Raw genomic sequence first — 15,092 nt, forward strand, 5'->3', positions numbered from 1 at the left:
CTTCTTAGTTGGGTTTCTTCTTCCGATAGCCAGTCTTGGATTGTTTTCTCAGATGGAGGAGGAACAGACTGATGTTCAGCAGCATGATTTCCATTCATTTTGGCAAACTGGATCACTTTGAACTGGATGAAAATCTTTGCTGGGCCATTTCTGGGCAGATGTTACCTAATATATACCAGTAACAAATGTGAAACAATGAGCACAAAGACCACAAGTAAGAAAAAGCAGAAAATGCAAGTCAAAAAATCTACAACCACTGTATAAAACATTTCTAGTTTTTAGACACCAAAATTTTTCAAAAAAGGGTGTTTCTAGGGGGCAGCTAGGTGGTGTAGTGGACAAAGCACCAGCCCTGGAGTCAGGAGTACCTGAGTTCAAATCCGGCCTCAGACACTTAATAATTACCTAGCTGTGTGGCCTTGGGCAAGCCACTTAACCCAATTTGCCTTGCAAAAAACCTAAAAAAAAGGGTGTTTCTTATAGATGGGGACATATGGCATTTAATAAATTCTAGTCAACTGACTGACCCTCAGTTCCTTTCAAAATCTAGGATGCTCAGAAGTGAATTTTATAGACCTGCAGACAGATGGAGATATATCTTCTGAGTAGTACTGGATTAACAGTTTTAATTGAGGAAGTGAATCCACCAATATTTCTGATGAGTGTTAACTTGTCAGCCCTTCTCATCTACAAGAATTACGTGGATTGTAAAATGAATCACTGCTGTTGATTTTGGCAGAAATGGTCGTTGGTTGTGGTTATTTATAGGTTTGGATTACAGTTACATTCATTTTATTTCTGATCTATTACAATTATAATCATTTCATTTCTGGTCTAAATTGGTTAGTTGCTCATGATAAGTAAAATTTAGACCAACAAAACTTTCCCTTTCTGCAAGGAAGAGTGGATTTTGGGGTTCAGGGATTCATTCACATTGGTGAAGGACCTCAAAACCTCACACCGTAGCTGTAGGCTTTGCAGGGCCAACTCACTCATTCCCTTGTCTGCTTCTAAACTTCCTCTCCCCTGTCTCCAGAATTGGATCTCACAAATAATCCTTCCAATGGTACAGGTAGCAACCCATCTGTAGGCTTCCATCCTATACCATTTTTTGTCTATTTCCTCTTATCAGTGTGTAAGATTGAAATGAGGTAACCTTAAAGATCTACGCATGTATGTATGAAAGTATTTATTCATTACCGTCTACAATTTTATATTTCCTATTGGAAGGTAAACTCATTGAAAGTAAGAATTGTAGCTGTAACTCCATCAGCTAGGACAGTGCCTGTTGTAAATCCTTGTTGATTGACTGATCCTTATAAATTCCAGTGATGGAGATTTGAAGAGAGGCAACAGGTTTCTTTGGGTTCAGTGGGCTCTGGTGCCTCATTTTCTGTACTATTCTGTAGGTGTGAAAGTCATTTTTGTAGAAATCTTAGACCTAAAGTCTAATTGCTGACACAGAACAGAAAAGGAAGCACAAGTGGGAAGGTGGGTGGTTTACTGAGTTATTCCTTGACCTTTCAGTTATATTAAAATGAAAGGAAACCAAATGAGTCGGTATTTCTTTTTCATGTTCTTAACCCACTAATAGGAGGGGAAACAGCATTTAAATAGGCAACACTGAACATCTCTAGTGTAAGTTTGTCAGATTTTTAAATAACATTTTCATTACTTTTGCCCTTATAGATTGGTCCATAAGTTGCAAGGAAAACTCAGGGGCATCTTTATTTGGCATTGAAGTTTTTTTATGTTTACAGAATATTTTCTTTGGATTCTTCATGAATACTAACAGTGAAGAAACCTTATATAAATGCTTCACTTAAAAATGGAGCCCAATCATACTGCATTTTATAGAAGATAGGATAGTATATGCTAAAATGGCATGTCCCTGTGTGTTCTTTTCCTATTCTTTTTTTTTTAGGTTTTTTTTGCAAGGCAGATGGGGTTAAGTGACTTGCCCGAGGCGACACAGCTAGGTAATTATTAAGTGTCTGAGATCGGATTTGAACCCAGGTATTCCTGACTCCAGGGCCGGTGCTTTATTCACTGCGCCACCTAGCCACCCCTTCTTTTCCTATTCTTATACAGAGAGATTGCATTGGGCACTGTGGATAGGATAAAAGTGCTGGACTCAGAAATACCCCAGTTCAAGTCCTCCTCTGATTTGTTTGTTTTTATTAGAGGGTAGCTGGGTGGTGCAGTGGATAGAGGGCTGAGCCTGAAGACAGGAAGACATGAGTTCAAATTCATCCTTAGACCCTTGCTACCTGTGTGACCCTAGGCAACTCACTTAACCTGTTTGCCTCAGTTTCCTCATTTGTAAAATGAGCTGTATTTATGCCAAGAAACAGAGCCACAAAGAATTGGATAAGAATAACAAAAATAGGGGTGGCTAGGTGGCGCAGTGGATAAAGCACCGGCCCTGGAGTCAGGAGTACCTGGGTTCAAATCCGGTCTCAGACACTTAATAATGACCTAGCTGTGTGGCCTCGGGCAAGCCACTTAACCCCATTTGCCTTACAAAAAAAAAAACCTAAAAAACCTAAGAGTAACAAAAATAAAGTAGTAATAATAATGCCTCTACTCATTACCTCAAAGGTAATGTGAGTTCCAAATGAGAATTGATATATCACTTGCTTTGCAAATTTTTAAAGGTCTATTACTATTGTCATTGTTATATTATACATTTAAAGATAGAAAGAAAGAAAACATGAAACAAAACAATAAACAATCCTTTCCCTTAAAGAACTCTCAGTTTAATGGTTGAAATCATTATACTGATTTATATGTAACTATTTGTTAACATATAATATACAAATTACTTTAGACACAGCAAAGTATTTGTCCTTTACATCCCTGGTATAGCACAGTGGCTGATACGTATTAATGCATAAATATTTGTTGACTAACTGAAAGGCTTAGAAATCCCTTCAATGAATAAATAAGTACCTTTCAGGCCTAGATTGTCCTTTGATCTTAATTTGACGTGGTCATATTTTAATAAAACTTTAATAAAACTCCAGCTAGGTGGCACAGTGTATAGAGCACGGACCCTGGAGTCAGGAGGACCTGAGTTCAAATGTGACCTTAGACACTTAATAATTACCTAGCTGTGTGGCCTTGAGCAAGCCACTTAACCCCATTGCCTTGCAAAAACATAAAAAAATAAAAAAATAAAATTCCTTAGTGACTTTGAGACAGTTCACTATTATTTATCAAATACCAACTATATATCAGATACTATGCTGAACATACTAAGAAAGACTAAGGACAGACGTGCTTCAGGAATTCACAGTCTAGTGGAATTCATATGCCTTCTCTCTCAAGCCGGTGTAAATCCAGAAGGTGGTTTCTTCGCTTTATCTTCCATCAGTGGACTATCCTTTTTGTCATAAGAGTTTTCAACCTGGAGAAACCCTTATCTTGCAGACCTCACTCTCTGATAAGACTAGGCAGCACACCTGTAGCATCTGCTCAATCATCTTAAGTCACTTCTGAGACAAGAAAACTGGCCTCCCTGTTGCGTGCATGTGGCTATATTAATTCATGTGTTTCAGAATACAAACCAGGGAATTTCTTTCTTTTTCTTTATTTTGCAAGACAGTGGGGCTAAGTAGCTTGCCCAAGGTCACACAGCTAAGTATTTTTAAGTGTCTGAGGTCCAATTTGAACTCAGGTCCTCCTGACTTCAGAGACGGTAGTCTAAACTCTGCACCACCTAGCTGCCCCACTGCCATGAATTTCTTATATGAGAGGACCTAGTGTGGTTCTCCTAGAAATGTTACAGAAATTCAGTAAGATCCTATAGGAATACTTTTGAAATTAATGTATCCCATTGTTCCAAAGGTAGCAGGCTAAGTTTTCAATAAAGTAGGGGAGTACTTGGCAATAAAGCCTAAGTTTCTGGCATTAAGACTGGGGGAGCATTAGATCTGGAAGAGATGTGAGAAGTCAACTAGTCCAACAGCTTCATATTATAGATGAGGACAGGAAGATTGTGCCCAAAGAATAAGTAATTCATGTCAGAGCTGGACCTAGAACCCAGGTCTCCTGATAAAAAAGTCTAGCATCCTACCAGATTTTGCACAAGGATTATAAATTCTGAAAACTGGTAGAGTCTAACCCACACAAGAGAGGACTCGTTTTAGAAAAATCTTCACTTGAAAAAGTTGGCTTTGTGTCAGGGCTTGATACCTTAATAAAATCAGGGATTTTGAAATAGTCTTGTCTGTTACTAATATCCGCCCCACTGTGTGGCCAGAATTTCAGAGAAAAGATTCAACTTACATTAGCATTTCCCCTGATTTGCAGGAGAACATCTGTTTCTCTTCTTATGATTATATTCACTATGGTCCAATGTCACACTTTGTCTACCAAGATTCTTTCTTTTTAAGATATTCATTTTCAGGAAATAAATGCTTTGTTCATAGAAGGTATTTGAGGTTTATGGTGAATTTGTTCTCATTTTCCTGTTTGTTCTTCAGCTCAAATTGGTAATATCTATTCCTCCTTCTTCCTCTTATAAGGTAGTTTGTTATAAATCTCTCTTTTTTATGATTCCCACTGCCTGCTTCAATTTTTTTTTATTAATTCAAACTGACCCAATGCTTAGCCATCAGTCTTCACTTACTGATTATTTATAACATGTGGATGGTATCCCTCTGCCATTAATTTTTAATGAATTGGCTCTTTAATGTATAATGTCTAATAAAGATAATCACCAGAATCCATTGTCATTCTGCAATGCCCTAGAAACTTTTTCATATTCCTCCAACTATTGAAACCTTGGTGCCAGCTTTTCCTATTGACTTCCCAATACATCTTCACTCAACTCTATTTTTACTATTCAGTGTATGTTGCCATAATACTATACAATTTTAATAATTACAGATAAATCTAAGAGTCTTAGATGTCTTCATTTGAAGGACCAGACTTCCACGGGTTGAGTAGGAAGTCTAGAAAGTCATCTCTTAATTATGATATGGTGTGCAATTAGAGACACCCTAGAGAGCTTGTTCATGTGTACATGTATCTGGGACTGATCTGATAAATGGAAATACGGCAATGGGTGGAGAGAGCGGGTTGGATTGCCTATAGGAGTCTTCAGTGATCCCTGACTTCTCCCAGAGACAAAGGCCCTCTTTTCATCCCAATATTCAACTGGCAGGATTCTTGGGCCATCAGTCATTTTCTAGAGGAATAAAATCAGATGTTACCCAAGGGCCAATGAAGAACACCCTGGTGAACGAGAGGCGGGAGCTATAATAACAAATAAGGAACTCCTGGGTCATGAAGTCAGCCAGATGGCAGACTAGACAGGAGTGTTCCTGTTGCCACTGACTCTCAAACACAAACAAGAATCCCAGAGGAATTGGGTACCAGATATGGCACAGTTATGGCTGAATTATCTAGGAAAAAAGAACCCCAATAAAGTAAAACCTTTACCAGTTACTAGTAGGTTAGTACTTCGTACCCACCATCACCACTATCTTCATTAAGCATTTATGTGCCAGGCACTATGGATTTGAAAAAAGAAAAAAAAAGAAGCAAAAATATTGTCTGACATAAAATCCTCATTAAGTTTTTGACAGATTGTATTGAGCTAGTGGACAGGAATCATGAACCACACTGGCAGTGATGTGTAAAGCCAATGGACCCCTCAGAATTAGGTTTTTAAATGCATTAAATACATAGGATTATAAAGGAAACATTAAAGTACAGCAATCAAAATATTAACAAAAATAAATTTAAGTTAATGAACCCAGGTGCAGAACACCTCCTCGTTTATGGGTCATGTGAGCTCTAAAGAGGCACAGTACTGCCGGCCTTCGGAGACCCCCAGCTATAGGTGTTATTTGGAAACTGACTGAGATCAGACACCTCAATAGAGCAATCACCTCATCTCAGATTTCTTTCTGAACAGAGGACAACTAGGTACATTTTCCTTTTTAGATTCCCTTATAAATCAGCTTATACAAGTCATATATATATATACATATATATATATATGTATATATATATGTTCTTGTCTGATGTACAGATTTTTATAGCTATTTAGGTCCCAAATAAGTTGCCAATGTTTGTGGAATGGTTATGTTGAAGGTTTTGTTGGTTTTTAAAAAATAAGGATTTCAGTTTTGGCTTATACCAGTTCCAAAGGAGTTAGCAACACCCAAGCTGGACATAAGGAATGGAACCTATTTAAAAGTCCATACTTGGATCCTCAAGCCTGCCCACCTTGAACTTTTCAGGTGTTAAGAGACTGACAAAAGTTGATTTATTGCCCCCCCAAAACATTTTTGAGCTTGGATCTGAGAGCCAATTGGTGAATTTATATCAAACTGGATTTTATTCCATGTAGGTTTAATTATGAGATTTAGAGTCCTCCCAATCCCAATCTATAAGGGCTACAGAGAATGAACTGATAAAATATTCATGTGTATAAAATAATTTACATATATCCACCCAGAAACGTCTAACGGTGGCCATCTTTAGCGCAGGGATGATGGAAGGAGGAAAAAAAAAGAAATTTACATGATAACTTTGTATATTTAAAAGGAATTACAAATTATACATAGCAGATTTGCAATTTCATGCACAATCATCCTTTTTATTATACTATGTTATGCAAATGCTTATCTTATTCCATAAATTAAAAATAAAATAAATAGAGACAAGGCAACCAGTACAGCCATGCTTTGGTATAGACCAGATGGCCTTAAGAACTTACAAGTTCTACTATCTGGGTTGATGTAGATGAAAGAGGGAGAAAATGGAAATTTGTTCTGTTAAATTCTGAGAAAAAGATTCTTCCTTCTCTTTGATATTCTCATTTTTCTTACAATTAGAATGAGCTGTAGGAACCTGTCTTGCTATTCTCAAACATGGTCTGCTTTGGACTAGGAAGTAACTTGGAAAATTTCAGCCCTCAAACTGAAATAAGAACAGTAGACATTTATGTTGTGAACCCTTTCCAGGCTGGTGGCAGATGCAGACTCACCATAATAAATCAGTGGGCATCACACATGTGTGCATTTTTATTAAATACCCCCAAGCACGAGACATGCCAGGCACCATATCCAATTAAACTGAAAGATACACTGTAGGATTGCCAACAGTCCAAAATCCTGCCAGACCCCTCTGAGATTATGTCCAATTAATCCTGAATATATCTTGTTTGCACATAGTGGTTCATATGTTGTCTCACTCATTCCACTGTGAGCTCCTTGCGTACTGGGGCTCTTTTGTCTTTCTCTGTATCCCCAGGCTTAATAAATGCTTGTTGACTTGGCTTGACTTGAGATAAAAAAAGAGATGTCATTTGAGCAATAAAAAGTCTTGAGGCACATGATAGAACTGGTCCAAATTGTGAAGAATTCTATCTTAATGACTGAATTGCCTTGTCTGTAATACACACACACACACACACACACACACACACACACACAAATATATACATATAATCTGCTAACAACCACACATTACATAGGATGGTTCTAGCTGACTATAACCTTTTTTTGGAACATATCAAAGAACCATCGATATAGAACTATTATTATTATTAATAGCTTAATAGCTATTAACTCTTCTTTTTACAAATGAAGAAACTGGGCACATTGGTTTTCCTCAGATTCACACAATTGGTAAGTGGCTGAGGTGGGATTTTAACCAAGTTTTTCTCGATTTAAAGTTTAGTCCTCTGACTTCAATGCTAGAATTCCTCTATCAGTTAAACCCCATTGCAGTGGACTTAAGGAATTATGTTCTGTGATTTACTTGAATGCAAGTAATTATGATGGTGATGGTGATGGTGATTCTGATGAGGATGTTAATGATCTGTGCCTGAGAACCAAGTTGTGATTTTGTTAGTACAGGGAAATGGAGTAAAGTTTAGTGTAGGAACCCTCTCCACCGGTGTGGATAAACAACTGTTTTGTCAGAGTTTCCAAGATTTTCCTGGGGATACCATTTATGCAGCTCTTTTGTTTGAGTCTCACACTAACTCTGTGAGGTGGGTGCTTCAGGAATTACTATCTCCATTTGATTTGTGAGGAAATTAAGAACCAGGGAAGTTGATGGCTTGCCCATGGTCACATATCTAGAAAACATCAGAAGTGGGATTTGAAGCCCTGTCTTCCTGACTTTGAGCCAGGAACTATTCACTACAATATGCTTTGTCTCAAGTTATTAAATTATATGACCTCTTTCTCTGGGGTTTGGAAACAATTATTCATTAGAAATTTTTATTTTCATGCTATTTATGATGACTGAATTTGATCAATGTAAATCAATCTGATAAATTAACTTCAAATGTGTGTATTGCCATGTTTCATTGTTTATTGAAAACATGAAAAACACAGGGCATAAAATTTACATTGTATATACTGATAATCAAAAGGAAAGAATTTTGCTGTCTTAAACACATCTTGGATGAGTTTTTTAATATGTTAAAGCAAATGGACCAGGAAGACACAAGTTAATACTCACTAATTAATAGATACATAGATGATATCTGTATTTATCTATAAATCTCAATTATTACCTTTGAAAAGGTCACACAGATGTTTTACAATTTAAATCTACAAAGGGAGATGTACACCTTTTTTCATACCTCTGCACTTTTCAAAACACTAGTCATTCTATTTTTAAACCTTTATGAAAGATCTTTCAACATGTCCTTCATAAAGCCTGAACTGTCATCGAAGGATCAGCCAACATGAAAAAAAATGCTTTCAAGTTGAATCAGCCAAGCTAGAACTTTGACTGGACCATTATGTTAATGGCTGCCTTGGAGTGGTTATTTATTGTCATATTGCTTATAGACAATGACTAGATCCACTTTATCGAGAGAAGACTCCTAGAAAGAGGTAGGTTTTTCCTTTTGAATCAAGGAATAACTTTTCTAATTTGATAAAATGTTTTTTTCAGTTAGAGGGGGGCTGAATGGAAATATGAAAGTTACATTTAATCTTAAACTTATTATAGAAATGTTATGTACCTTCCAAAATCATTAGCTCATTTTTCAACAAACTAGAAGTTGGCAATGACATTATTAAGCCAAAAACTTCAATTTTTTTTACTCTAATATTTTTAATAGTGTCTTTCAAAAAGCAGCGTCAAACAGAAAAACATCTATATGTGCCTCGTTGAGAATACACACATTAGCAAAGGACGCCTTTTTTACTGCAAGTGACAGAGTCAGAGAGAGAAATATTGCTCAGTCATTCAGTTAAGTGTGACTATTTGAGACCCCATGACCAAAGCACATCAGGTTATTCTATCTTTTGCTATCTCAGAAAGTCTGATTAAGTTCATGATCCTTGCTTCCAGGTCACTCTCCCTTTCATCCTCTGGTGTACCCTTCTTTTGCCTTCAAACTCTCTTAACAACAGATTATAGCTATATACCCAGATATAAACATTTATTATACTGTGTGTATTTTTTCTTTCACTTATAATCCAAGTTTTAAGTGAACATTTCAATTCAATTAAGAAAATATTTTTGAATCAAATCTAACATTTATTATGTGCCTACTAGGTACACAAGACAATGAATACTATTAAAAATAATCTAACTAGCCAGGTCTGCTTTGGACTATGAAGTAACATGGAACCATGAGTTTTGTGTAATAGGTACATTTTTTGTTACCTTCTCTTCCAGAGTACTTTTCTCTTTCCTTCCCCTCTTCCTTTTGTCTTCAATCACTCCCACTATTGGATATTCCCAAAGAACTCACTTTTGCAACCACAAACTTAGCCCTGTTCTGAGACACAGGTCACCTAAATTTAAGCATCCTTCTACACTTTTAACTGAAAATTTATGAGCTCAGTTTTTAATGATCTAAGTGGTTTTTTAAATATAAATTCCTCTATTAGCCTTGTTTATAATCAGACAAAGATTTGCTTTCTCACATTTTTCTTGACCCAGCATTAATAACTGAAGGGCTTTTTGTACATTGTTTCTCACATTTCCCTTAAAGTAGGCTTTTTTTAAGTTGATTTTTTTTTTTGCAAAGCAATAGGAGTTAAGTGACTTGACCAAAGTCACACAGCTAGGTAATTATTAAGTATCTGATGCTGGATTTTGAACCAAGTCCTCCTGACTCCAGGCTCAACGCTCTATCCAATGCGTCAATTGGCTGCCCCTAAAGTAGGGTTTCTTAATCAGGGCGTCCATGAACTAAGATGGGAAAAATGATAAAAGTTACATCTTTATTTTCACTCACAAATGTTGGAGGGGTTATGGAAGAATTGGGACATAAATTCAGTTGGTAGAAATGTGAACTAACTCAACCATTTTGGAGAGCAATTTGGAATTATGGCCAATGAGTTATTAAATTGAAGTTTAATATTTTTTCAATTATTCATTAAAAATTATTATAAAGAGATCCATTAGCTTCACCAAACTGCCAAATAGCAGTTTTTTCTCTCCCAGAGCACCCTCTCCCCCTGTTTTACACATACATACATACACACACACACACACACACACACACACACACACACACACACACCCTCTACTTTAAAGGAAAGACAATGTACTAGAATTCTAGATTTCATGGCAGGTGCTTGGACTAAAACCATTTCACTGGAAACTTTAATCCATAAAAATCCAACTTCTCATTGTTTTATGTGTAGATGATATTTTTAAAACATTGTCTTTCACACAGATTTCATGGGGTATTCCCAAATGGAAAACTCTCTTTGAAGCAAACGAACAAACAGAAAACAATAACCTAAATAACTAAAGGTAGGTCTGAGAAAATTTAATAAGGAATGACCCTAGGAGGAGGGGGGGTATCTTTTAAGAGGATGAAAGCTAACATCCCAGACTATGTACATATCCCCAAAAGCAAAAACACCAGGGTACCCAGGAAAAACAACCAGGAATTACTCATCTCCTGGAAAGAGGTGCAGATCAATGGAAATCACTTTTAACTGTATTCCCCCAGTGAATATATGGACAAAACAAAAACCAAAAACCCACAACTGAAAGAAACACTAGATTGTAAACTAGCTACTGCAATTCAGTCTTGACCTTAAGACCAAGTACAGAATTTGAATAAAAAGTATTTTTTTTAATGTTCTTAATATCTGCACCAATTATTTTCATAGTGGTTATTTTCTTGGCATACAATTAAATTCTATTAATATTTACTAAACTTTTAGGACAAGGTACTTTCTAGTAAGTACTCACAGTTTCTTCCATTGGACAGGCCCCTCAGCACAGCTCTTCTGTTGCAAGTCTTCTACTTTGTCTGTTGTCTCTCCCTCCACTATCCTCCAGTTACCAGTCTTCTTTATGGGTATGACCATGTTTGACCTTTAAAGCCCTTCACAACCTTGCCCTTTTCTGTATGAGGCTTCCAACTCTTATTAGTGATAATAGTCTTTTTACTGTTCCTCCCAAGAGATATTCCATGTCCAGATTTGGCATTTGTACAAGTTAACTCCATGAGAAGTGATCTCCCTTCTTAACTCCAATTGATGTTTGCCCTTCACTCTCAAAGACCATGATATCAGAGAGGTGCCATGACAAGCATGTGATTTGGGTCTGAGTGAGGGGATGCTGTGCTAAGTCACCCAGCCTCACTTTCTCCTCCAGTCATCTGGGTCCAGTGGTCAGATTATGAATCAGGACTAGAGATGGCCCTGGATGTGAGGCCATCAGGGTGACTTGCCCAAGGTCACAGCTAGTTAAGTGGCATGTGTCTGAGGCTGGATTTGGACTCCTACCCTCTTGACTCCAAGACCAGTGTTTTATCCACTGCACCACCTCACCTCAAACTAGGTTCCTTAAAGATTCTCCCCTAGTCCTTTCTGACATCAACTTCCAAGTCATGTTTCAAACTGCTTTCATTATAACATGAGCTTCTTGAGAGCAGACAAGCTTGTTTTTTCCTTGTGTCTCTAGTATCAATTGTGCCTAAAGCCCTGTGGCTGTTTGATAAGACTTTATAGTTGTGACTGCACTTGTCAAATGGTGGCTAAGATAGGTCATGAGATTTAAGGAAACTGATGAATTATGTGTATATGGGTATGTATGTATGTATGTGTATATATATATAACATATATACACATGATTCATATATATAATGTATGTGATTAAAAATGAATAAAGTGAATATATAAATCATGAAGCTTTGAAATTTTGTTATTACAGTTTTAAACAATTGTGTAATACTGTAATTTCCACTCAGTGTATTATCTTCAGGGAGTAGTAACCCCAAATGTTTCAACTAGGAATATCAGGATAACCTGGCAAAAATTAATAAAAGATTTTGTTTTATCATACTTCCATTCTAAAAATGTCATTAAGTCATTCAAAAGGTAGGAGTCATCTAGTGAAAACTTTTGTGTTTTGGCCTCAAATGTTTGGAAGGCATGTAGCAACACTTTGCAGCAACTGACCCGGTCTCCCCTAAATGCTTCTCTATCAGTGTCAAATTTTCCAGTTTATCTTCTTATTTCAGGAACACTTCTTATGATCTCTGAATGACATTCACATTTCCAGTTAAATTTCAAAGTGATTTATTAAGGCCTTTTTTTAAAATTAAAGTACAAAGAGTAGCTACCTTAGTTTAATGGTTGAGTGGTCACTTTTTTTTCATTCAAGCAATAAATCAGAATATTAAACATAAAACATAAAAATGTCCTTCACAGATATTTACATTTATCTGTCCTACACAAATATGGTTAACATTCTGGAACTTAAGATTACAAGTTAAATCATACCTGTATAACTAGAAAAATCTTGAGCCCAGCACCAAGCATTTCTTTAAAGAAATCAAAAGCAAACTATTAAATTTGTAGAATAGAGGAAGCAATCGTTTCTGACCTAACCACACCCCCATTATCAATAACAACGAGTTCCTGGAGTACTTGATGACAGCATGGGACCGGTTGGACAGGCAAAGATCACCGTGCCAGTCGTAGGAAGAGTGGCAGATCTGTTGGATAGGTGAAGATCACCGTGCCAGTTGTGGGAAGAGTGGCAGATCTGTGAGTCACTGTGCCCGGTGGCTGGTTATGAACAACAAAACAAAACCTCGACTGTCACAAATGGGAAGGACCTCGGGAAGAGTCCAATCCTTTTTAATTCCAAAACTGAAAACCTGCAAAACAGCTGTGGGGATAGCCATTTCCCCAGAAAGCCAGGTCTACATTAGAGGCACTCGATCTCTTACCAAGCCTACCCTTGCCCCATTCTAAGGGCATCTTTGAACCGCACAAGCTAACATTTCCCACAGTCATGCGGATTTGAAGCATCCAAAAGAAACTGGAAAAAGAAAAGCAACGGGTCCGGCCGGGACCCAAGGGGGGCGCTTTGGGCCGGCCGAGGTGGGGGGCCCCCGCGTGCAGGAGCGGCTCCCGTCACGCGGCAAAAGAAGAAAATGAGGAAAAAGTGGTCAAGCGGAGGCAGAGTGTGGTGGGCGCCGGCCTGGTCCGGGCATTCCGGCTGGTCATTCCCGCTGCGCCGAGGGGCCGCCCTGGCTGCGAGGAAGGAGATGGGGGTTAGGTGGGTGCGGGCCGAGCCGCCCCCCGCCCCCCGCCCCCCAGGCCCGCCTCCTCCCCTGGCCAACGCCCCCGCCGCCCCCTCCCCATTCTCCCCCTCCCCCTCCCTCACACCTGTCCGCGGCCTCCCCCCCCTACCCCCCCCTGTCCGCCGCGGCCTCCTCCTCCCCCCCTCCCCCGGGCGCCCCCTCCCCCTCCCCTGTCCGCGGCCCCGGCCCCCTCCCCCTCCCCCGGGGCGCCCCCTCCCCCTCCCCTGGCCGCGGCCCCGGCCTCCCCCCTCCCCCTCACCTGCCCGCCGCGGCCGCGGCCTCCTCCTGGCCCTCCTCCCCCTCCCCCTCGGCGCCCCCTCCCCCTCACCTGCCCGCCGCGGCCGCGGCCTCCTCCTCCTGGCCCTCCTCCCCCTCCGGCGCCGCCTCGTAGTCCGCGTCTGCGCACAGGGCGGCGGGGGTCGCGCGCCAGGTAGCGCAGCAGGTCGTGCAGGCAGCCCAGCAGCAGCGCCAGGCTGCGGTCGTCGAAGGCCGCGCGCGCCAGCGGGCCGCCCAGGCGCACGAAGAGGCGCAGCAGGTGCGGCGCGCCGTAGAGGCGCGAGGCGGGCAGCGCGGGGTGGCGGGCGCGCAGGCGCGCCAGCTGCGGCCGCTCGGCCGGGTACAGCAGGCGCGGGCCCAGCAGCACGTCGAAGTAGGCGCGGACGCCGGCCGCCGTCTCCTCGGCCGCGTACTGGGCCGCGTCGCCGCGGGCGCGCGCGCGCTGCCAGGCCACGTAGCCGTCCAGGAGGGCGGCCACGGGCCGCGCGGCCGGCAGCGCCGCCAGCCGCCGGCGCCGCGTCACCAGCTCCCAGTCGCGCACCAGCAGCGGCTTCAGCTCGGCCGGGAGCGGCAGGCGCGGCGCGGCGCGGGGCGCGGGGGCCGGCGCGGCGGGGCCCGGCCGGGCGCGGCGCCGCGGCGGGGCGGCCGGGGGCTCGCGGGCCGCGCCGTCGCCGCCCGCCTTGTGCTTGCCCCTGCGGGCCCTGCGGCCCGGGCCGGGCGGCGGCTCGGCGGCGGCGGCGGCGGCGGCCTCCGGGGCGGCGGCGGCGGCCTCGGCCGGCCCGAGGCGGATGTTCCGGAACAGCGCCTCCACGTGCTTGTGCTGCAGCGCGGCGGCCGCGGCGCCCCCCCGGCGGCCCGGCCCGGCCCCGCGGGCGCGGCCCTCGGCCCTGGGCGGCTCGCGGCCGGCCCGCTGCAGCTCGCGCTGCCGCTGCAGGTTGGCCTCGGAGTACTTGAGCACGCGGCCGTCCGGCACCCACTCGTCCCAGTTCTTGTTCCAGCCGCTGTAGTGGATGAGGTAGCGCACGGGCCGCTCGGCCGCCGCCACCTTGAGGCACTTGGCCTCGTACAGCAGCGGCCCGTGGAAGCACAGCACGCGCTCGCCCTCCTGGAACTCGGCCCTCGGGGCCTGCTTGGGGGCCATGGCGGGGCGCCCGCCGGGACCCGCTCCGCCCGCCGCGGCCGCGCGCGCTGCCGGAGAGCCGGGCCTAACGGGCGGGCGGGCGGGCGGCGCCGCGGCTTCTGCGCAGGCGCGCGGAGGCCCCCGCCCCC

The 15,092-nt window shown here is 42.2% G+C and overlaps 2 protein-coding genes across 5 annotated transcripts in view; one reads left to right on the forward strand and one right to left on the reverse strand.

Annotated features, from left to right (window-relative positions):
* The window catches only part of FHIT (fragile histidine triad diadenosine triphosphatase), an 896,014-nt gene that overhangs the window by 391,132 nt on the left and 489,790 nt on the right, over positions 1-15,092 (forward strand). The gene's annotated exons all lie outside the window — the stretch shown is intronic.
* On the reverse strand, positions 12,518-15,041 carry LOC141496357 (mortality factor 4-like protein 1). Its single transcript, XM_074198840.1, has 2 exons — positions 13,876-15,041; positions 12,518-13,497 (listed from the first exon to the last, which is right to left on the reverse strand). Exons 1-2 carry the CDS (start codon positions 14,962-14,964, stop codon positions 13,378-13,380), a joined length of 1,209 nt encoding a protein of 402 aa, XP_074054941.1. The 5' UTR covers positions 14,965-15,041; the 3' UTR covers positions 12,518-13,377.

Source organism: Macrotis lagotis, chromosome 8 (assembly GCF_037893015.1).
Source record: "Macrotis lagotis isolate mMagLag1 chromosome 8, bilby.v1.9.chrom.fasta, whole genome shotgun sequence".
Lineage (NCBI taxonomy): Eukaryota > Metazoa > Chordata > Mammalia > Peramelemorphia > Peramelidae > Macrotis > Macrotis lagotis.